Source organism: Micrasema longulum, unplaced genomic scaffold (genome assembly GCF_059751315.1).
Source record: "Micrasema longulum isolate JH-2025_06_02 unplaced genomic scaffold, ASM5975131v1 h1tg001048l, whole genome shotgun sequence".
NCBI classification, from domain to species: domain Eukaryota; kingdom Metazoa; phylum Arthropoda; class Insecta; order Trichoptera; family Brachycentridae; genus Micrasema; species Micrasema longulum.
In genome coordinates, this window is record NW_028278236.1 from 1,521,295 (window position 1) to 1,545,550 (window position 24,256).

General features: G+C 32.2%; 1 protein-coding gene across 1 annotated transcript in view; it reads right to left on the reverse strand.

Annotated features, from left to right (window-relative positions):
- The window catches only part of LOC148277354 (adenylate cyclase type 6-like), a 428,970-nt gene that overhangs the window by 52,208 nt on the left and 352,506 nt on the right, over positions 1 to 24,256 (reverse strand). Inside the window, exons 11-12 of the mRNA XM_088233010.1 lie at positions 4,773 to 4,919; positions 185 to 343 (exon numbers count right to left, since the gene is read on the reverse strand). Of these exons, the coding sequence (XP_088089136.1) occupies positions 185 to 343; positions 4,773 to 4,919 (306 nt within the window). The remainder of the gene's footprint in view (positions 1 to 184; positions 344 to 4,772; positions 4,920 to 24,256) is intronic.

Here is a 24,256-nt window from a genome sequence, read left to right on the forward strand (position 1 = left end):
ATAAAAAACACAATTTAAGTTGCAAACTTGTAGGAATCGAACTTGTTACTTTATAACCAGTTGGTAAATTTGGTAATAATATTATTTAATCACCATTCAACAGAGTTAGTAGAAGTCAGAATCGGTTAACGCATACATATGTATAAATCGGATTCGAGTTGCTAATTGTAGAAAATGAACATACCCAGGAAGGCCTCCGCTCTCCATGTAATTGGCCAAAGTGACGTCATTCGACCAAACGTCAAATTGCCATTTGCGAAGTCCAAGCACTCCGCAGTGCACTCGGCCAGTATGTATTCCAACACGCATATTCACGTTCACAGCCATCACTTCTCGGACCAAACTGGGGAAAATAACGAAGTCATCATAATTAATATTGGAAGCGATAGCATCGCTACTTTTCATCATTTTAAAATCATAACACGGCTTTTGTCAAGGCGTCTATATAAAACTACTTTGTGAAATAAAATTAACAACAACATTTTCGGTTTGTTTACATGTTTGCACACAAGGACTGGATTTTAAACACTATTTCATCCTTTTTTCCACATCCGCTCCTAAGTGGAGCAGGTGGACTTCGCCCGACGCCTCCAGGAGACCCTACTGCTAACCAGCACTCACGCATCCCCCTCTCAATCCTGCGTCCTTTAGTTTCGCCGATTAAAACCGAAAGGTCGTATTAGACTGTTTTCCGAAACGGTGGGAGCCCTTCAGTGTAAAGAAGAGTCAACTTGGGTTACGTCTATCCTGAGATATACGCGGTACGTCCAAGCCAGGTTTACCGCCGCACTCTCAAAAAATTTGTTCTCGGGTTTCAATGTTAGTCATGAATCGAACCATTTTATGCCTAGTATTCAAACGTTAGAGTTTTAGTAAGGTGCCGGGATTAGCATCTATTAAAGAGTACTGGCATTACACATTAGCTAAATAACTGGAATTTCGTTTTGACCGAGAATATACTAAAGTTCCGGACAGCTCACATCATGATAAAAGTTGCTCCGGCAACTCCTAGGCGGGTTGCAAGCTCTTTGTGCATGTCACTTTAAGTATTTAAAGCTGCCAAGTTTTTCAATTCTCTGCCAACTTTTATAGAGGCTGATCAGGGTCAAGACATCATATTTAGACTCAGACAAGCGGAGTTTTTCTTTAGTCTTTAAACAGTTTCCTGAAGATCAGCATTATACTTTTTGAGAAAAATTGCATCGTTTACGTGGTAGAAGTCGCAAAAATTTGGAGGAGGAGAGGGGTTTACTTCTACACCTCAATCAGGTGGTATTGATTTACATGCTGTAAAATAAAATCCAAGAATATAGCAATGACTCACTCCAGTGGAGACCCCTAACCAATCAGTCAAAGTACTGCCAATTATCACACGACAATTTCTGTCTACGTGGAGCGAATTTCACCCCCAAGGGAGTTATTAAGATTAACATATTACAACAGAGATGAAGAGCATTAGAGAAAAGGGAATATGGAAGTCTAGGCTTTTACAGGGCTTATCAATCGTTGGCTTGTTTCAGTAACTACTTTACACATAGTGTCCTTAGTTAAGTCGAGGGTTTTAGCCATTCTACCACGGAGGCCGTAAAAAAACAAACTATAAATTAGAAATAGTAACGAGTTTCTTATATATTGAATTGGAAAAGTAGAAAAATAATGATTTATTTTCAATTCGTAAGGAGGGGGGGGGGGTAGTCTCATGCCAAGGGAATCATTTTACAATAATTATAATGAAAAAAATATATATATTTGGTAAAATAATACATACATATTTTAAAATAAAAATAAATAAAATTCGTATGATTATAATTTGTTTAAAGAGAGCAGGAAAACGTTTTTGAGAATAGAATATGGAAGTCTAGGCATTTAAAGGGCTTGAGACTTGTCATTAATCCCAGTCAGTGAAGAATTATTTCCCTCTTTTCTCAAACCAACGAAGTGCATATTATGTACTTATGGATTACTTTCTTTTAGAACAAAGATGCTAAGGCCACCAGATAACAGATAGTTCTTTCTGGCAGCTTTTCTAGTTCAGCGACGAGAAACTTTTCCGTGTATGTGGGCACCGCCAAGGAGGCTAATGTTCTTAGATTCGGTGTGCGGTATGTGGTGGGCAAGCTGTCATTGGCTGGTTTAAGTGGCCACTAATGTTATACATTCTGTAAAGTCACCACTCAAACCAGCCAATGACAGGTCGTAAGCCCTGTCATTGGCTGGTCTTTAAATATACTCTTTTCATTGTTCTGCATAGATCCTGCAAATATTCTATGCGCACTAAATAAACATAAATTGTTGTAAAGGTCCACGGCTCTATTTATCATGCATTATTAAAAATAAAACTTTGTAAAAATATTACAGTCTGTATTTTTAGAATATAAGTTATTTTGAATAAGTGATTTTCTAGTATTACTAAATGACTGTTTATCTTGTAAATTTTGAAAATAATGCTAAAAAACTAAATATTATCCAGAATTTTAGTGTATTTCTATTTTCTTACTGGGACCAACTAACCTAACCTTTGTTCTGCTCTTTCTTTCAGTCTTCTGATTTTAAAACTAGAACCCTACTTCTATAAAACTGATAGATGTGTCAAAAAAAATTAATTATATATACTGTAACTACATACAATTACTGTAACATGATGTACTATAAAATACCACGCTACGCTTTTAACAATGTAAGCAAGCAAATATTTCATTCCCTAAATTAAATAATTCCCTTTGAAAGTATTATGCTTCACTTCATTAAATGTGAACGCTGATTAGATTTTAAGCATGTATATAGATTAAAATAACCTTTATATCTAAACTATGTATGTTTTTGGTACTTTGTAGATAAACGCGTGATCTCATAGATCTCATATTTAAATCATTTTTAAACTGGCCTAGGCTTCCATATTCTCTTCTCAAAAATGTTTTCCCCCTCTGTTGCAACATATTTAGATCTAAATAACTTCCTAGGGAGGAAATCCAGCCTGTCAGCAAACATTTGCATATACTCAAAACATTGTTGATATGGTAATATTTTTTTTCAAACTAATGATGATGATTTACACAAATGTTACGATTTCGGGGGCCATTTTCTACGAGTTGTAAATAACTCAACTTAAGTAGAGAGAGGTTTGAACCTCGGTCCTATGATTCTTGAATCCAAGATATTAGCTACAGTACCACATCCCGATTCTGTATAGTAATATGAAAACCGAATTAATTGTTATACATGACTTTAATTAAGGTTTCCCTAAAACGGCAGTCGGCAACCAGCGGCCCGCGGACCGCATGTGGCCCGCGAGGCGTTTTATTGCGGCCCGCTAGATTCTCGCTCATCGCAGTAAATATCGATGATGTACCAAGTGATTTGCAAATTAACAAAATAGCTTTTAAGGAAAAAATGACTTGCTTTATTTCTTTGAAATTTATCTTCTGTAAACTGGGAATTACACTGGCTACGTTTTCCTCAGAGGTTGGAATACAAATTCTCTTGGCTTATGTATAAGTCACTGTAAAACTCTGCTTCAAAATATCTAAGAGAACTTTGCATTTCAGATAAACTGGCTGACAGACATCTTACGCTTAAATCAGCTACATCTACATCTACATCTACATCTAGAGGAAAAGTTATTTGTCTCTACGCAAACAACGCATTAAATTCGGAAGACAAAAAGGAAAGAAAATTGTTTCACTTAATTTACAAATTCAAAAAATTAGAATTAAATTTATTTATTAACACAATCACTTTGTAAAGCGCGCTCGAAGTATTTATAACATTACGAAAATTGAACTACATATTTAATCAATAATAATTATACAAGGAGTTGAAAAGGTTTGCTGAGCAAACAATTGCTTTGTTTGTTAGTACATACATTTGTGAATTACTTTTTCAATTCTGAATTACCGAAAAAAACTAATACTATTCACGGTTATCAAATTCACATTAATACGCAATACTACGTCTTAACTTTAAAAATGCTATTTAATATTTTTAAACAACTTGCAAGTTAAATGCAGCCACAAAAATCACATTTATTTAAATGGTTATGATAAAATTATAAATAAACTTATCAATGAAACTTCTTGGTTTAGTTTTACTTTTTATTATTTTGACCAACGAGCGCTTTCGCCTAAGTAGGCATCTTCAAGACTGGTCTCATCATAATCATTAACTATGGAGTTTTATCAAGAAATATCAACAAAAAACATCAAAATTATCACATTTATTTTCTTTATTACAATAAGTTGTTACACCATGCAATCAATAATTTATTTTGAAATTAAAAATATTTAGGTACAAAAATGTAGGTTTACAGTAATGTAATGAAATAGCCCAAGTGTGGCCCGCACGAATCCTCACTTAAAATATTTGGCCATGTTAAAACAAAAGGTTGCTGACCCATGCTATAAAGATTAGGTTAGAAAGTACATTAATAAAAAAATGTTTAAAAAAAAAATCTGGTATTTCAGTAAAATATTCTAGGAAATAATCATTAAGTAATAAAACTCTTACGAAGTTTTTTTATAATATCATGATTTGGTAATACAAGTACATTCCGTTTGAATGTTTAATAAGCCTTTGTTAAGTGCCTGTCGGTGAACCAAGTAAACATACCAATTTCGTTCGTGTTATCAGACACACTATAATATTTATATTGGATTATTTTCGGTCACGCACTCATAAGTAAAGGTTTATTAAAGACTTGTATGGACTGTACATTACTTTAAAGTAGTTAAGAAAATTATGTTTTTTTTATTTTATGAAAGATTTTTGTCACTTACGCTATGGCGTCAATCATGTCTAGTCCCATTTCGACACAGCACTTTGCGTGGTCTTCTCTGGCTTCCGGGAGTCCACTAACACAATAGTAGCAATCTCCCAGGAGCTTTATACGAAGGCAGTGGTGTTCAGCCGCCAGACGGTCGAATCTGCAACAAAATGTAATATTAAAATCAACAAAACGAATCTTAAATATTAAATTGGAGCCATCTTATTTTAACGACTGAGTGATGGAAGCTTTCGAAACCTGTTGAAATATTGGACAATTAATTATTATTTAGGGTCAGAACACCTAAATTGGGTCAAACAGAGTTCGGCATTCCAACTCTAAACGACAGTCAATATTAATATTTCTAAATAAAGTAAACGCGCTATCCCATAAAATGAAGTGTCCGATCATTAAAATATATTACCGTTAAATTCTCTAATTAAGTGAGAAAAAATCGAGAGTTTTATGTAAAACTCTCAACTAGCATTGTCATATTCCAAGTATTGTGACTTCATTAGGGACATAAAAATGACAAAAAAATATTATAGAACATTAAAAAAACATAAAAAATTACGATTAATTTAACAGTTTTTCGAAATGCTCCGCATCTTATTTTGTAATGCGATATCAAAGATATTTTTTACACCATTTTTTCTTTCAAATTACTATGGCAGTTACCCTTTACCCTAGTTACCTCTTCGTGTTCAGTTTTGATTAGCATACTAAACCGTAGCACTAGAAAATACCAAATGTTTGTTCTAATTTACCAAGTCTTAATGCCTTTTACAATACTTTTGGTGTAAACAATATTTTGAGTATGTCAAAATGCTTTTTTGTAAAGAAATAACCCGCTAAGTTTTTATTGAAGAAGCTTGTCAGCAGGTGGAAAAGAGAGTATATGAAAGGAAGTTATGAAAAACATACCACAATACACAGACCAATTGAGAAATTGATTTTTTTATTAATAAAATTTTACAAACATTTATCAAGGACAGAGACACAGTTTATAGCGACATAATCAAGAACAACTCATGCCTGTGAACTTACTTTGACTCACAACATTATTTGTAAACGCTCGAATATCCATAATCCTGAATTTGAAAAAATTCTAACTCATCTCTGTAGGGATATAAATAAAAAATATTTACTTTGACTCGTTAAAAAATCCGTGTCGAGTCGGGGCACTTGTAATGCATTTATAAACATACATACACACATATTTATTCGCACATACATATTCATATTACATTTTATACCTAGATATTAAGTTTATACATAACATACTGCATATCATTAATATCCTATATATTATATTACCTATTACATTTTACATTTATACCAACATATTAATCGTTCACCTGATATTCCATATTCTATCACAATAATCCATTCCCGTTTGATCAAACCGATTACGCAAACCATATTACATTTTTTAAAATGTCTTTTTCACCTGATCCAGTAAATTTAAGATCTACGGAGAAATGAAACTGACTGGATTTTTTTCTTGCAACTGGCGGAAATCCAACCCGCGACGCCAGTTTCACAGTTGGCAGTCTAACCAACTGCGCCTATTTATTAGTAGGAAAGGTTGAGTTTTACTCCCCAGGGAGTGCTTTTACTGCATGAACATAAAATTTAGCCTTATCTACAAACGTTTGGACATACTAAAAACGTTGATTAAACTTAAACAACTGAAACATATTTTCTTTGTTTCTCTTTCGACAAACGATTCGTGGCAAATATAAAATCCGCTGTACCTGCGACTTCCACGCTCCACCCCACCCATTCACACTACTTGCATTCAAGAAATTTTAAGACATTTGCCACAAAACGTATCTGTTTATTTTCGTTTTGTATATTCGAAAAATGTTTTTCAGTTGTTTTAATATTTTGTTCGTATGCATTTAATTGTGAAAACAAACAATAAAAATAATGAGGGATTCGAGGAGTGAGGACGGCGTGTCGGCCTCTACCACTGAATATTCTGGATGTGGTAATAATGTGGATTATTACTGAAACCACTGCCGTCAGTTTATAAAAGACATTTTGCATGTAGAACGCAAATAACCGATTAGAATAGTAAGCCTTTTATCTCGTTTTCAATCACGCTCATCACATCGTTGTCTGTGTTAATAGTGTTGTCCCGAAACAATCGATATTTCCCGTTGTAAAATTATGATTCCTGACCAATCCGACTATTTCATTAGTAAAATATCGAAGCTTTACTAACATTACGCACTAATACCCGTATGCAGAGACAAACCTTAAGGTTAGGAAAGTACATTCTATTGTCTTCACCTTCGGGTTATTCTCTGCATTTGAAATAAGAATAAATTTTCCTCACCTTAAGTTTTGTCTCTGCATACGGGTATGTCATTAAAACAAGTTACGATATAATCGCATTTGAAGCTTTTTAATATTTTAAATCAACATCTTGCATATATTAAAAAATATTTGAAATATAAAAAGACAAAGTTCATGAATAAAATAAATCTGGCATACTTTGTATACATATAATTCCTCTGTACGTGTGATGTCACTGAACTCCTCTTAAACTGCTTAACCGATTAACTTGTGGTTTTCAGGTAAATATAGATCTTTGCACTGTGCGTGTTTGTAAACATTAAAATTTTCAATCTAATATGTGAAAAAAAAGTGAGGAGCAAAAATGTTTTTTTCATCGATTTACCAGAGTTGCATTCAAGGAGAATGCACGTACAAAAAAATGTAAGGATGTTATTTTTTAGTGTATAAAAAAATTTTTTTTTGAATGTATACAAACAGCATTCATTTTTTTGTGGATCTAAATCAGATTATTTCCTTAAATTGCTTATAACTTCAATCCATTTATTTATTTTCACTGGACTTTTGGCAATATTCAAATAATATTAAATTCAATACATTTAAAAAAATCGTATTCCTACATAAATACACTCCCCTGTTGGTGAGAAGACCAGAGTTTGACGTTTGCAAAAAGAATGCCATATTTGAAAATATATATATTTTATGTTTTGGAATTCAACCATAAACAATTACTTAGATACCTACTTAAATTCAATATAATTAGAATATTATCAATATTTAGTTTTGGAATTTAATCACAACTAAGTACCTAGGTACCTATTTATCAATGAAAAGTCTTTTGCTAACGTTCAGGAAGGACAACGTCTGTAGGGTCCGCTAGTATCAATAAAATTATAATGATTTCGATTCAATGTAAATTGTAAAAACTAAAAGAGACTTTATTATTAGAGTAAAGGAACACTTAGGTGCCTAAATAATACACAATAATAAAAAAAATCGGAATTCGTATACCATCGAATAGAAAATAATCATTATTTCAGTAAAGACACTGGATTAAACGTGCTTCATGTTAAAATATTCAAATTAGATAGCCTGGGAATCTTAGAAATTAAAAAAGCGATTCATAATAAGAAAAGAACAATATTTGTTTTAGTCAACTGCTGTCTGGTTTCGAACGTGTCCATCTCACATTACCATCATTTCAAAACAAAAACACTTGATTGACAGCTCTATTTCCAGTAAACTGATAAAATAGGAAAAAAAATCATTAATTAAGTAAACCTTACGAAAGAAACTTGTTTAGTTTTAAAACCGGTAGACGAAAAAAAAGAAAAATTATTCGTTAAAAACAAAGTTGTTTTATTTATTTATTATAATGAATAACTATAAAGTTAGTGTTATATAAAAACCGTTGACTCAATGCAATGTCAGTATAGCCTCGATATGTGGTTGCTTTGTGATAAGTGGTGTTATACATATCATAATATTTATGAAGGAGAAGAAAAAATAACAAATTTCTTGTAAAACATAGAGGTACATTAATAAAAAATGTAATTTATTTGACAAAGCTTTATGAAGGCAATATACAAAAACTGAAATAGAAAAGCAATAAAGTTAAAACATCCATATTTCTATAATTTTCATATTTAACAGGCCAAAAGACCCAAGTTCAGTGGTGAATTAAAACACAGAACACCCAGGCTTGAGAAAAATCGCATTAAAGTTTTGTGTTCTAATCGGAAATCTAACCCGCAACCTTCCGTGCGTGAGTCAAGCGTCTTGACCACCACACCACGGAGGCCGCCTTCTTCCATCAGTTTATTTTTGAGAAGTTCAAGAAACGAGTGAAACATTTATTGATGATAAATTATTTCACCTACATACAGGCGACGGCGACGCCTAAAAATAATAGTCAATTTTTGTGCCTCTTCTTGAACCAGTTGGTTTGATCAAAAACATTTTGAGTTCGTGTTTGTAAACGAGGACTAGATTTAACCCTCTAGAGAGTTATTAAGATTAACGTAATACAACAGAGATGAAGAACGTTTTAGAGAAGGGATATGAAAATCGTTGCATTAACATGCCTTATGGCTGGTTTTAACATTTTAACATAACGCATTCTCTTCGTTTTTACTACAAAAATAATACTAGTGCAACATCACAACGTTTAATGATCAAACTAAATAATATATTAGGTGTTAACATAGGTTGCGTCCGTTTTCTTCCAAATATAACAATTAACTTCAAAAGTAAAACAAAAAGGTTAACATTATAGGTATTTACGTCATTTGAAAGAAAATATTCTGCTCACTCAAAAAACTATATAGTTTTTTTTAATCATCGTTATCATTCCCTTTCCACGCCTAATGGTGCATAGAGCACTGCATTTGTACACTGAAGCGTATCTTAATCATTTTTGTTACTTGAAGGTAAGATGATCAGTCTTAATCCTAAGGTACTAGTCCAGGGACTATGAAATATTCCAGTGTGAAAACACCCCTTTAAATAAATATTTTTTATCAACCATGTCAGGAATCGAACCCAAGACCTCTTGCATGGTAGGCAAGTGCGCTGACCATTACACCACGAGGCTGACAGTTTTTTTTTACGTTACGTATGGTATTTTATATGATTACAAGCCTTCAAAATGGAATATCAAGTGGACGAGAGTGAGCATTTTCGATAAATTTTTTGTTTTCGTTCAATTGAACGAATAAATTCGCCAAAGCTGTTAACGGTAGTTTGCTTAAGCTAGGGTTTCCTAGGACAGCGGTGCCCGTATCTTAACGGCCGTAGTGAACGGTGATGCGGTGGACAGCCGTCGTAACGATGACTAGAGTGTGATTTCCTAGGAAAACGGTGTTATCAACACCATTTAACACCGTTTCCCTAAGAAACCACTCTCTAGACGACGTTACGACGGCTGTCCACCGCATCACCGTTCACTACGGCCGTTAAAATACGGGCACCGCTGTCCTAGGAAACCCTAGCTTTAGTGTTCGGTAAAGAGGCTATAAATTAATAACTAATTTGTTGTAGTTTTTTGTTGTCATCTTGTTTTTATATATTTAAAAAAAAAAAAAAAATTGTACATAATTTTATTTGTACACTAGCAATTTCTTCCAACCAACCAATAAAATAAAAGTTTTATTTTTATAATTCAAGTCATAGAACATATTCAATAAAAAAAAACTTTAAAAGCTAAAGATATATAAAAATAGAAATAAACGTATTTGTTTATAAATTACCTTAAATCGAAACTTAAACTCAATATTATTTGTTCTCTTCACTAGGAAAAGAACGGACAAAACTTATGTTAATATTCATAAGAAAACTCGTCGATGAAAATGTTTTCACCCCAGGAAATATATTTCTGGTATCTGTACAAAAGTCTCTGAAATAATGAACTACAACAGTATGTGACCGGAAGGTTCGTGGATGACAGGGGTAGCTTGCTTCATTGCACTTCACTCTTCAAGGGGTAAATTTATTTTTGGAACAATATTTTCGAAAGAACGTTATTATCAATGACCCAATCATATTACATTTTTGCTATTTATTTCAGATTTTCTTTTATCAATTTCGTATTTTTTTTAGCTTGCAAAGTGAGTAAAATAATTTGAATGATTTATTTAATACAAACCTTAATTAAAAAAAGATATTTATATCCACGTTCAAATGAAAATATATTATTTATTGATTGAATGTGGAATAACTGTTGAAAGTAATATTGACATGCCCAAAATTATAGATATAAATATACTATGTAAATATGTGTGTATGAATATGAGTATGTGTGTATTTATGAATATGAGTATGTGTGTATGTATGAGCATGTACATTATGTATGTTTACAAAAACAAACAAATTAAAGCGCCCTTTTATCCGTACTCCCGGGTAGACAGAGAGGATAGAACACGTCGCACGCACGTCGATTATTTTGACTGTATATTTATGAATGCATTGAAATGGCATGACTCGGCACAAACGTTTTAGTGAGTTCAGGCAATTTCGAATGCATTAGTCGTTGCTGGTTATGTCACTATAAGCTGCGTAAATGTAGATAAAATCAATATTCTATTTCGCTGGAGCAAACATAATACATGCGTTTTTTTTATTTCCTTGAGTTGCGTAACACGAAGACACAACAGATAATCAAACACCGACAAAGTGCAAACCATAGCCAGTGTTTATAAGCACTATACATCATAATAAATCTTATCGGTTTCTGTTCTTGACATAATATCTAGTTCCGGAACGAGTTCGTGGCGTTCGGAAGGAATGCGGTAATGTGTTTAGACGCTACCTAGTTGAATTTCGATTAACATTAATACCTCGATATTCAAGAAAGTTCATGAATATTTGTGAATATCGACGAGTTAACTTTTATCTAAATTCGACCGGACAGCGTCAAAACACATTGTATCATTTTCCATCACTACGCCACAAACTCATTTTTCAACTATACGTTCCTATAAACATAGATTTTACTTGGGATGTACAGCTCAGTCATTGCTTTATAAAGTTAATTTCTTTTTGCACTATCATAGGCTGCATTTAAGTTGACAAACAGGTGGTTAGTATCTATGTTGTATTCCTGTCATTTTTCCAGTATCTGTTGCAGGCTAAAGATTCAGTAAGTTGTACCTTTATTTGTTGTGAAACCACACTGATAGTTGCCAATTATCCTATTGGTGTATACAGTAATGTAATCTTGAGAAGAAGATGTTTGAGAAAATCTTATAACCAGTGTTCAACAGTGTTATGCCTCAGTAGTTCTTGCAGTCCAATTGTTTCCTGTTTTTTTATTACAATATACATAATTTTATATATTTATTTAGTTTATCTTAATATTGTAACTTTCCAAAAAGAGAGTAGCCCTTGTGCTTGGAGAGTGGCTAACTCAGTTTTAGTTATTTAGTGGATTTAAAGTAACATAATTTTAAATTAAAAAAATGTTACAAATAATGTTTGATGTCACAAATATACATATATATATATACATACACATTTGTACACACCTACATACATACATACATTTACACATATATGCATACATACATATAAACATTAATACACACATTCACATATATGCGTTTATATATTGCGAAGCAATGAAGTGGGAGTATGAGAATCAAAGATATGTTATTTAACGAATGCTTCAATTTGGGATAGGTTAAAAAATCAAAATTGACTTATAGAGTTTCTCACGCCCCCTTTTTAAAATGTATCCACCAGCTAATTCAATCGTCAAGTACAATACTCCATGAAATTGAGAAATGTAGAAAACTTAACGAGATCTCTCACAGATTTACCCGGGATAATAGTTTGGAAATTGAAACAAAAGACGTTCGAATGCTGTTCACAAAGTTTATTATCTAATACTCGTACAATGGCATTTACCATATTAATCTGCCTTTTTAAACATATCTTAATTTCATCACTCATATTTACTAAACGGAAATTATTTTAAATTAGCTATTTTTTTATTTTATTATATATTCAAATTAATATACAAAAGTAAACAAAATCTAGATCGCGCCAAACTAATAATAAATAAAAGTTTATCGGCGCGTCTCAAATACATTTTTTTTTAAATAGAAAATCATTACAAAATATCTAATGATCACAAAAACAAATAAAAAAAAAAACAACTGTAAAAATTAAACAACACAAATATATTTAGACTCGATATACACAACTTTTTACCTTAAAGTTTTGATTCTTGATGAGGAAATCCTTCAATCGTTTGTTTCTTTGTTGCAAACTGGTTGAGTTCTTTACCTCGGCAGGAAGCTTATTAAATAACTTTGGTACAAAATATTCTATCTTCCTGCTTCCATGAAAGTTTTGTGTTCTAGACTCTACCAATTTCATGGTTGTATCGATCTTGTTCCATGTTGATGACTGAGAAGGGTTTTTCCTCATCATAATGCTTTATTATTAGCTTAAAGTGGAAAGTTGCTTCACCGGAAGTACCCCACAATGCTCAAATAAAATTGTGTCATCTTCTTTGCAAATCTTTTTGGTTTCTTCTTTTTTTTAGAAGACTTGAGGAGTCTTTTCTGGAGATCGTAAGCACGATAACATCTATTTGCTTATTATACTTATTCACATATATATTTTATTCGTAATTTCAAAAAAAGTTAGAATGGTTATTTTATAAGTGAAATTAATGATTTATTACAACCTAAACATCTATGAGACTAGACTTTTATATTATTTAACACAAAAAAGATTAATCTAATTAAAGCGAAAAGAATGCTGCGACGAGGTTTGATTATAATTATTATTATGTAATTGGAAGATATTCCTCTCTTTCTGTTAAAATAAGTCACACAATATATCGATCGACATAAGAAATTCCATTCGATCCATTTATATGTAGACTTTTCTTTGACAACATTAAGCTTTCAGTTATATAACTTCAACTGGGCTGGACGTTATTTAGTATTGAATGCAAGGAAATTCAGATATCTCTTAAAAATGAGGTGAGAGAAATCATTCCCATAAAGCTGAGTGCTGTGATGCATAATAATCATCCATGCTGATGAATTAGTTAAGTAAAAATACGGTACTGAAAGTTATGGCATTATTTAATTTATTTATTAACATACTCAATACACATATACAGTTTACAAACATACGCATTAGGGCGGGCATATTGCCTTAAGGCGATTTTTTCTAACCTAACCAAACCGTTTAATTTGAGTAAACCAATAGTATATGAACATTTTGTTGGTTAAATAAAATAAATAAAATCTTTTTAACCTAATTTAAAAAATATTTTTACTCCTGTCTAGTTTCGAACGTACGCAGCTCGCATGACCATCATTCCAAGAAAAAAAGGCCTCATTTATTTGTTTCATTGGCAGCATACTGATAAGATAAAATAAAATGGGAAACAATTCATAAGTTAAGTAAACCTCGAGAAAGAAGCTTGTTTAGCTTTGGAACCGTTCGGTGGAAAAAAAACAGTGGTTTAAAACAAAGTTGTTTTATTTATTTAATTAAAATAAATAACCACAAAGATACTGCTTCAAATATAAAATTTATATTGTTGGATAATTAATAGTTTCATTATAAAACAAAATATTGATAAATACAGGGGTAGGCGTTTGAAGTGTTACCAACCTCACGCTGCTGTAGCAACCAAACGGCTAATGACAGTCCTCATGTTTTGACACGTGTCATTATGTTATATTGTTCATATTTCTACCGAAAATTATCGTTTTACGTCACAGTTAAAAAAGTTATTGAAATGGAATTAAAATTCAAAAGTGTTATTACTCTGTATTTGGCTGGGAAATCGCGACCAGCCATTATTAATGACCTACGAAATTTGATGTGAACAAAATGTGTGTGTATCGGACCATTTCACGTTACAATGATACTGGTGGCATAAAAAACGTCATGAAGGTGGATTTCCAAAAACAACAACATCGACAGAAATGGTTCGAAAGGTGAAGGCCAGAATTTGACGTAATCCATAGCAAAGCGCAATTTAATTGGCAAAAAATCTCAATTTGTCTGCTCGTAGCATGAGGTACATATGAAAAAAATTATTGAAGCCCTAAAAAATACAAAAAATGCAAGATTTAACGCCTGCATAAAAGGCAGTTTGCCTAGCAAGAGCAAAGGTATTAAAACATTTACACGTTGGTGGCTAAAAAAATTGGTCTTATCTGATATAAAAATCCTTACGGTTCAGCAATATGTAAACAAACAAAACGATTGTGTATGATTACAGTGCAAATTAGGGGCAATTTAGACCAGTTAATTGCTCTGCAAAAGCAAGCACCTTCCATCATGGATGGTTTGGGCCGCGGTAACTGCCACAGGACGCTCACCACTCGGTTTCGTTGAACAGGGCGTAAAGGTAAATCAGTAAATCTACCGTAAAAAGATTTGAAATGATGCGTTGTTACCTAAGACGCGTAAAAAAATCGATGGAAACTATATAAAAATTCAACAAGATTCGGCACCATTCCACAAAGCCCGTGAAATTAACGTTTTTTACAAGAAAAAGTTCCCAGTTTCATTTCATCACAACAGTAGCCTTCACATTCCCCGGACTTAAACTCAATTTCCATATGGTTCATTCTAAAAGCCAACGTATCAGCTAAAAAATATGAGACGGTCGACGCCTTAAAGATTGGTCATCGCCGAGAATGGGACAAAATACCACCAGCCCACATTCGTGCAGCGTGTGAAGCCTTCTTGGACAGACTCGATTCTTTTATCCGCGCTAAAGGTGGTTACATCGAACATTAACATTTTTTAAAAAATGAAATGTTTTAACGATATACTGAAGTTTTAAAATTAAAAAAATCAAAATTGACAATATTTTTAATTAGTAACACTTTAAGTGCCGACCCTGTATATATATTTTTTAAGAAGTAGAAATTGACTAAATATCAACACTATACTATGAAGAGAGGAAGAGGTAAAGAGTGAAAAAAAGGGAGAAAAAAAGGAAAAAATTTAATATTCAGGAAGTGACATTTCGTACATGATTTGAATGTAAATAAAGAAAGGGCGTTTCTGACATTAGTTGGTAGATTATTCCATAATCGAGGAGCTACTACTGTGAAAGTGAAAGCAAAAAATAAGAGCGGTGAATGGACATTGAAAAGGTTCTCTAGTTACTAGAACGAAGAGTAAGCCTATGCGTGGGTGGTCAACAAAAGGAACCGATTTCGGTTCCATTTTAATCTCATGAAAGTTTTCCCCACATCCTATTACTCTCAGCGTCAGCGAAATCTCACGTGCTTCCGTATCCTTGCCACTTTTAATTCGGTCTGTCTGTCAACCGTCGACAGTTTCCGCTCTGGCCCGCAGTAATGCCAGGTGTAAATTTGCTTTACAAATTAAAAAAATAGACATGGTATCTGCTTAGTTTAGTACTATGACAACCTACATAAATATAATGTAGCAATTTAGAAGTAAACATATAATCGTAAATAAATTGGTTTTCACTCAATGTGTAGTGTACATGAGAATAAAAAAAAAACGAAAAAAAGAAAAATTGAAAATATTGATACGGTAATACTGCTTAAAATACAAATGCTGTTTTTACCCGGGTTTTGAAAATTTACTTTGAATTTATTTAGTAATAAAATAATTTAAATTTCATTGAGGAGATTTATTATAATTTTATGTTCCTTTAAAAACAAAACTATTTTGACCATGATTTTTGTGAAATTTATAAACATTGATTATTACAGTATAAAGTATGTCGGCCTCGTGGTGTTGTAGTTAGCGCGTTTGCCTACCTTGCAAGAGGTGTCGGGTTCGATTCCCGACAGGGTTGACATGATATATTTATTTTAAAAGGTGTTTTTACACTAGAATATTTCAAAGTACCTGGACTGGTACCTGAAGCGTAAGACCGATCATCTTACTTTCGTTTAATTTTTAAAAATATGTGTATGAGTATATAAAGGGAATGATGTTGATGGTATCTGATTGACTTTTACAATTTCAAATTCATTTATTTTTTCGTCTTTCTAAATTTGTATCATATAATTTATTTTGTAAATTGTGATTATATATATATATAGTTGGATAATTTACATAGCGCCATTTTTGTGAAAATCACCTCAAGGGCGCTGTACAGTTAATAAATATCCCAGTACGTCTTGCAGCTACAGAGCGCATGGACGGTTGGGAATCTAGTTCCTCGTTTTCAATTAAGATCAATAAAAAATTACAACAGATAGGAGCTAGATTACAGGACGTCTTGCAGCTACAGAGCGCACAGACAGCTAGAAATTTAGCCCCCATTTACACATTTTAAAAGTTGACGAATGAATTTAGTGAATTAATGATACTCAAAAAATAAAATGATAATATAAATAGTAAAAAGGAGTAAGATTACAACACGTTTTGTAGCTACTAAGCGCATAGACGGTTGGAATTCTAGACCCCATTTACCTAAATTTAGGTATTTTAAAGTTGATATATGAAAGCTAGATAACCAATCATCGTGCAGCTACAAAGCGCATGGACGAGTGGAATTCCAGCAAAGTTAAAATAATATCAATAAATTTACAAAAAATAGAGCATAGTGGTAAGTTTGTCAAGTGTTCATGCCAAGAAGTTAGCAATAAAAAACTAAATAAATAAAGCACTGTATCAACTCCATGGTTAACAAAGGGATATAGATATCCGAAGAGAATCTTTTGTAGACGTAGGTAGATACCGTCACCATATGGCCCACTGGCCGCTTGATAATTTCTGGAAATGCACGTGTGTAGACTGGGGTATTATGCCTATTGTTCCAATGACTTGGTGTCCATTTTGGTCCGTATTCTTTCATTTTATGAGACGCAACATTCCTGTTCAATTCACTATTTTACACGAATATTACACAAACGCGTGTATGAGCGGTTTGATTTATCATTTTTTATGTTATTAGAAGGCAGATATTTGAAATATTATGTATTTATCAATAAATGTCAGTTCACTTTTAGTACCACTGTTGCAATTTATTAATTATGGGTTTAGTGTTCCAAATAGCAAAATTTAGGTATTTTCGCGTCAAAAGCTGATGCATTCTTAAACGGTTTTAACGATTCACATAAATTTTATGATTTAAAGGTTACAGGCGCACTAGTTTTTTAAAGTTTGTACAATATTATATAACATTGTAAATTACCTAGGTGATTTCATACAGTCATGCTAAGAATCAACACACCCACCATGAAATTGTCTCATTGATTGGTTTATTGGCCATATATCGAAGCAATACTGACATAATGCATTAAGTCAACAGGTTTAACATATTTCAAATATTTTTAAATATTTATTTATTATTTCACGTTTAACATAAAACTTTAAAAAAAATATGAATACCTCACTGGGCACAACCCGTGTCGAGGCATTCATTTAGATGATTTAATATATTATACTTATAGTGTGTAAAAAATATAAATAAAATACATACAAAATATTACATTTTCACATTTAAATCCACACAGATATATAAACATATATAAAAGTAAGAGAAAAATTTAAAAAAAATAAAAATAAGGAAAAAGAAAACAACATTATATTATTAGTATAGCTCACACATTTAACTACTGTGCATTAGGTCAAGTAACAAGCTACTGTCAGCTCCCGGTGGCCCAACATCCGCACAAATGCCAAATATACATGTATATGATATATATTCATTGATACATTGTGTAGATACAAATACAAAACACAAAATGCAAAAATATATTATATATTAACAAGTTTACTGCTTTGGGGGGGTGACTATCTCAAGGCAGTTCTCGGGACCTAAATCAAGTAGCCATTTTTTTACAAAAAGTTTTTTTTACAAAAATTGCTCAAGATTTTTATCTGCTTTTGTGGCAAATAGTATATTGTTATATATTCTTGGTCCAGGGTATATTTGACTCCTTTGACCAAATGATGTTGTCATTTTAGGTGCCATGTATAGCTGTTTTCTTTTAAGACGCGTTTCATAGCTAGTATTGTAAATTTTATTTCCACCGTGTTTATGAGTGTGAACGAGAAGTGCCTTAGCATACAGTTGCCTGAGGCTCAGAACATCCACTCGTTCAAACACTACAGCTGTAGGTGTCCTGATAGGAACCCCGCATATAGGTGCAAGATGTTGATTTCAAATTTTGTGCTTAGGCTAGAATAAAGATTGCTCTTTCTAAGCTTTCAAAAAACCAAAATTAAGGAAAATTGCGGGAAAAGTTATTAGTTTAAAGAATAAAAAAACTTTAAATGCAATTTTCTCGGAATTTGTTTTAATGACTAAATGCATTTTGTTGGTAAAGCCTCGATAAGTAGTAACATTTTAGATGCACGAATCCATGTCTAAATTCGCAATCTGTTTGAAAGCATTCAGAACGTTGTATTACATGGTGCATTCAGGGAAGCTTCGTAATGTATTCACAGAATGTGTGACGCCTGGGAGAGATTGAAAGGAGATAATATAATGTCACTTGTATTATAGACGCCCATATCGTAGGCGACATTATCACTTAGACGGTGCTATTTAACACCTATTCAATACACAACTTAATGAAATTTAACTCAAGTGTGTACATACGTAGTTGTGTTTAATTTTTTTTAATTAATCGTGTTATTTCTGAAGATAAGACCGAGTATGATGCTATCGGTTTCGTTAATACAAAAAAAAAAAATTTTTGACAAAAACGGAGAGAATATATATTTTTTTAAATTTCAATGTCACACTGGATTTTAGTTATATTTAACTGTATTGCTTTCAATGAACGTAAATTTAAGTCAAAAGTCAAAGTAACATTAAAAAATTATTTTATTTTATTAATATATACCTACGGCAAACATGTATTTTACAAAACTTATAATAATAATGGTTTATTAACAAAAATTACAAATTTTTTAGATCCTAAAGACATATTTATGTAATAGATTTCTCTGGTTATGTCTAGTTTGCCTAACTAGGTACAACCTGTTTTAAAGCAGACATTTTTATGAAAAAATAAACAATACCATGACTACCTACTAGTTAATTTATTATAAAGTTATATAATATTTACACCATTTATTATTTCAGAATGTTTTTTATTAAGTTTTCCGATTTTTCACCATATAAACATATTTGGTTTAGCAAATTACAACAGGGATGGAGAATACCTTAAAGACGGAAGTATGGATGTCTAGGCATTTACAGGGCGTATGATATGTCATTAGCTGATTTAAGTGACCACTTTACACACTGTGTAACATTCACCATTTTGCCTATGTTTGAACATCCATATTTTTTCAATTCTTCCATTTGTTGATTTTTTTTTTCTTCAAGAATTAGCGGTACAAGTACCTTTTATATTACATAGATACATAAGTATTTACAGTGGAGTATATACAGTAACATTTTTCAATGCTTACTTAGAAAGAACATAATTAAAATATTGATTCCACACTAAAATGTTTTACAAGTAATTGTTCATAAGTTGGAAATTTCAATAAAAATATGTAATTTAAATCCGAATGTTTATTACCCAGCGCATGTAGATGATTCAGTACTGAATTGCTAGAATATATTGAGATATGATTGTTGCAGTGATAAAGTTGAATTAGCCTAGTCTCTCTTACTGGTACTTTAAAACCAATGAGGGCCAAAATTTCAGGGCTGTCCAATACTGAATTAACGATTTTAAATAAAACTAATAAATCATTAATAGCTCTCCTGTCCCTTAATTTAATCAAATTTTATATATTTAATAAATAATCATAGTTACGAAATTCATTACGTATTCCTAATTTAAAATTAACATATCTCAAAAACTTATTCTGAACTCTTTCTATGGTAATTTGGTGAGAGGCATAATAAGGGCTCCATATTGTAGAATTATACTCCAAGATGCTTCTCACCAAGGAGGTGTATAACATTTTTAAAGTGTTTACATTTTTAAAGTCCTTAGTGATGCGCAAAATAAACTCAAGCGTCTTCAAAGATCTACTACTAATATCATTAATGTGACTGATAAAAGACAATTTCTGATCAAAAATCACACCCAAATCCCGCAATTTAGTAACTGAATCCAATGCAGTGTAACCGATTGAGTAGTAAAAAAAAATAGGATTTTTTATCCTGAAAAATCTCATGATATGGCATTTTTTATATGCAATTGAAGGTTGTTAATAGAGTACCATACAGATAACTTATCTAAATTATTTTGCAATATAGCACAATCATCAACATTGTTAATAGTCCTTAAAATCTTCATGTCATCTGCAAACAATAATACTTCGACTCCTTCAAATATGTCAACTATATCATTTATAAATATTAAAAACAATAATGGGCCCAGGTGCGATCACTGTGGAACCCCGCTAGTAGCAAGAAAAGGATTTGACAAAGTATCACAAATTTTCACTGTAAGTGTTCTCTCAGTCAAATAATTTTTAAACCAACACAGCATTGGACCACTTACACCAAACATTGATAATTTTTGTATGAAAATCTTATGATCCACCTTATCAGATGCCTTACTGAAATCTGTATATACAGAATCAACTTGCTTTTAGTGAAGTTAGAGAGCTGAAACCTTTATTGTTGTGAAGAGATTCATCTGACTAAATTGTTTCACATACTAGACAACGCCTGAAAATAATTTTCCAGTTTGATTAATCTTAATGACTCCCGAGGGGGTAAAATCCAGTATTTGTATGCAAACATTTGGACAAATTCAAATATTGTATATTTCGTTTAATTAATGCATACAATATTTTTTACCCAAGATTAAGAAACATAAATTAAATCTAAAAGCTATATGACACATTCAAAAGAAGTTTAATATAATATAAAAATAAATGTAAAAATGAAATTAAATAATGAAATATTTTAAGGCGCCGTAGCGCAGTTGGTTAGACAGCCAACTGTGAAACTAGCGTCTGTATCGTATTGTAGTATATTTTTCATTACTTTCTTCCATATCCTCTCTATCTCACCTGCTGACAAGCCTCAAAATAGAAGCTTAGGGGGTTGTTCCATTTAAAAAAAAAAGGATTAACATAACAAGAAAATCGGATAGCGCTGTTTCATATAATAATTATTCTAGAGGTTTGATGACCACTACCATCTTTGAAAAAGTTTAATAGGTTTGTTCAATAAGAACAATACCCCACCCTTAATATATCCGATGAACATATAATATTAAGATTTTTATTTTTTTATTGTTTTCTACGTTTGTTTTGCTAAACTTAGTTTCTAAATTTTAATAAAACGTCTTCGGTGTAGTATTATTTTTGACATGTGCACAGGCGATTAACACTTACAATACAGAAAATGTGTTAGTGAGAGGAAAGTATAAAAATTTCTGTAATTTAATTGAAAATATTAAATCTTTTTGGTAAGGTGTGAAAAAGTCAATGAACTTATCCGAAAGTAAAAATATAAAAGCGGTTAAATAAAAAAATTGATAACGAATGCCGAAGGACTGAAAGAGAAATGGTTAGAATATTAATTTTATACAAATATATATTGTGGTCAAATGGTCAGTGAGTTTGTCTACCATGCAAGAGGTCTTGGTTTTAATTTCCGACGTGGTTGACACAAAACATTTTTACAACATATTTATAAAGGTGTGTATGTATTCTAGTGAATATTTCAGTTCGAGGACCGGGACCTACAGCGTTAAGCTGATAAACCTTGTTAAAACCAAAATTAATAAAATATATTGCGGTTGGTGTACCAATGCAGTGCCCTATGCTCTATTTGGTTCGAAAAGTGAGTGATGAAATGAATTAATGAATAGCACTACTAATGAAGATTTTAAAATAAAAATCAAACTAAAAAAAATCATCTAAAATTATTTTTTAACAAAGTTTTGAGTTTGTTCGAAGTCTTGTAGACATGGACTGGATTTAACCCTTCAGGGAGCTGTTTATACTTGCATGTTTATATTGCAACAGAGATGGAGACCATTTTAGAGAAGGGAATGTAGAAATCTAGGCATTAATTAAGTCACCCGTGACAGTAATGGTTTTATCCCTTTAACTTTACAAACGTCAACAGATGGAAGAATCGAAGGAATAAAGATGTTCAAATATAGACAGAATGGTGAATGTTAATGTGTAAAGTGGCCACTTAAACCAGCCAATGACAGGTCATAAGCCCTGTAGATGCCTTGATTTCTATATTTCCCTCTCTAAAATGTTCTTCATCTCGGTTGTAATATGTATTACATATTTTTTAAGTGCTGTACCATACTATAGTAATTAATATTTTCACTGAATAGAGTTCTCTTATATCTGTGAATATTTCGCTCCAATTTTTGTATCCGTATTTTTTAACAAAGTGCAATCGTGTTGACTTTACGTGAATACACATCGAGTTTTCAGACTGAAGTAAAAAAATGTATTTGTTTCTCTTCAATATTCTCAAATTAACAGGCAAATAATTGGAGTCTTTGTGATACTGATGGCAGTTCCCGCCGTGTTCTGTGTAATGTAACGGAATGGAAATTTTACCTTGAACCAAAAATGTACTCCTTCGAATATTCGTTTTTGTACAGCAAAATGAAATACCTAAGCATCAGTCGATAAAATATGACTCTAGGGGTGATATTTTGAACGCAAAAGCGCGTGTAGAAAACGCATTTTTAACGCGTATTTACGTACTAAATACACGCTAACAAAGTGATCGCGCGCAATTCCATTCAGAATACCAGCCCGGGGCCCGTATTATGATGGGAAGTTAACATTTATGTTTAATTGTAAAAAGTAAAATGGAGTTTCCTGTACGAAAAATAAAATGTGAGTATTTTTTTTTCTAAACATGTTCTTCATGTATCTTTTTAGGTGATTCCGCATAAGTTGGATTCGTTCTGACGACGACGTTTTAACTACCATTGCGTTAGCCATTTTCCTGGTAAACGGTGTGTTTTATAGATAAACTACGGTAGTTTGAAAATGAATAGACTAATTGAATAGAATAATCGAATTGCTTCACTGTAATCATAAAATACGTTTTTTATTAATATTTTGAGTTACAGGTAATGTAAAATCATGAAATGTTTTTTATTTAATAAGATGTATGTCCTTCTTTTGCTTTTAAAACAGTCTGAATACATTTTGGCATGGAATCAATTCAACTTCGGCAATTTTATTTTATTCTGTCATCTCGAAACCTCATCTGAATAACGCTTTAATCATCTTTATCTTGGTGGTGAAGTCTAATTTTTGTATCCTAGATTTACAAATCGCTCACAAATTTTCTATTGGGTTAAGGTCAGGTGAATTACCAGGCCAGACTAAAAGAGTTATCTTTTTATCATTGAAATACACTTCAATACGTGACAAAGAGCTGAGTCCTGTTGAAATACAGCCCCACCATTAGGACAACATTCACTCAGTTCTGTACTCAAGTACTGCTCTAATGGAGCTTTTTACTTTAGGCTATTCATCATTTCTTCTATGGTATCAAAGATCCGGTTCCCCTATACGAAAAGCAGCCCCAAAACATTTTATTCATAGGATATTTCACCGTTTGGTAAATATGACCTGCAGAAAGTTTTTCGTCCCCACTTTTTCTAACTAAGTGGGTCTCGTCTGAAAACAGCACCTTTCTCCAGTCTTCTACAGCCCATTTGGTATATTTTTAGAGCGAATGAGCCTTTGCTTCATCATACGTGCCGTCAAGAGTTGTTTCTTCTGTGGTCGAATTGCTTTTCTTCCAGATTC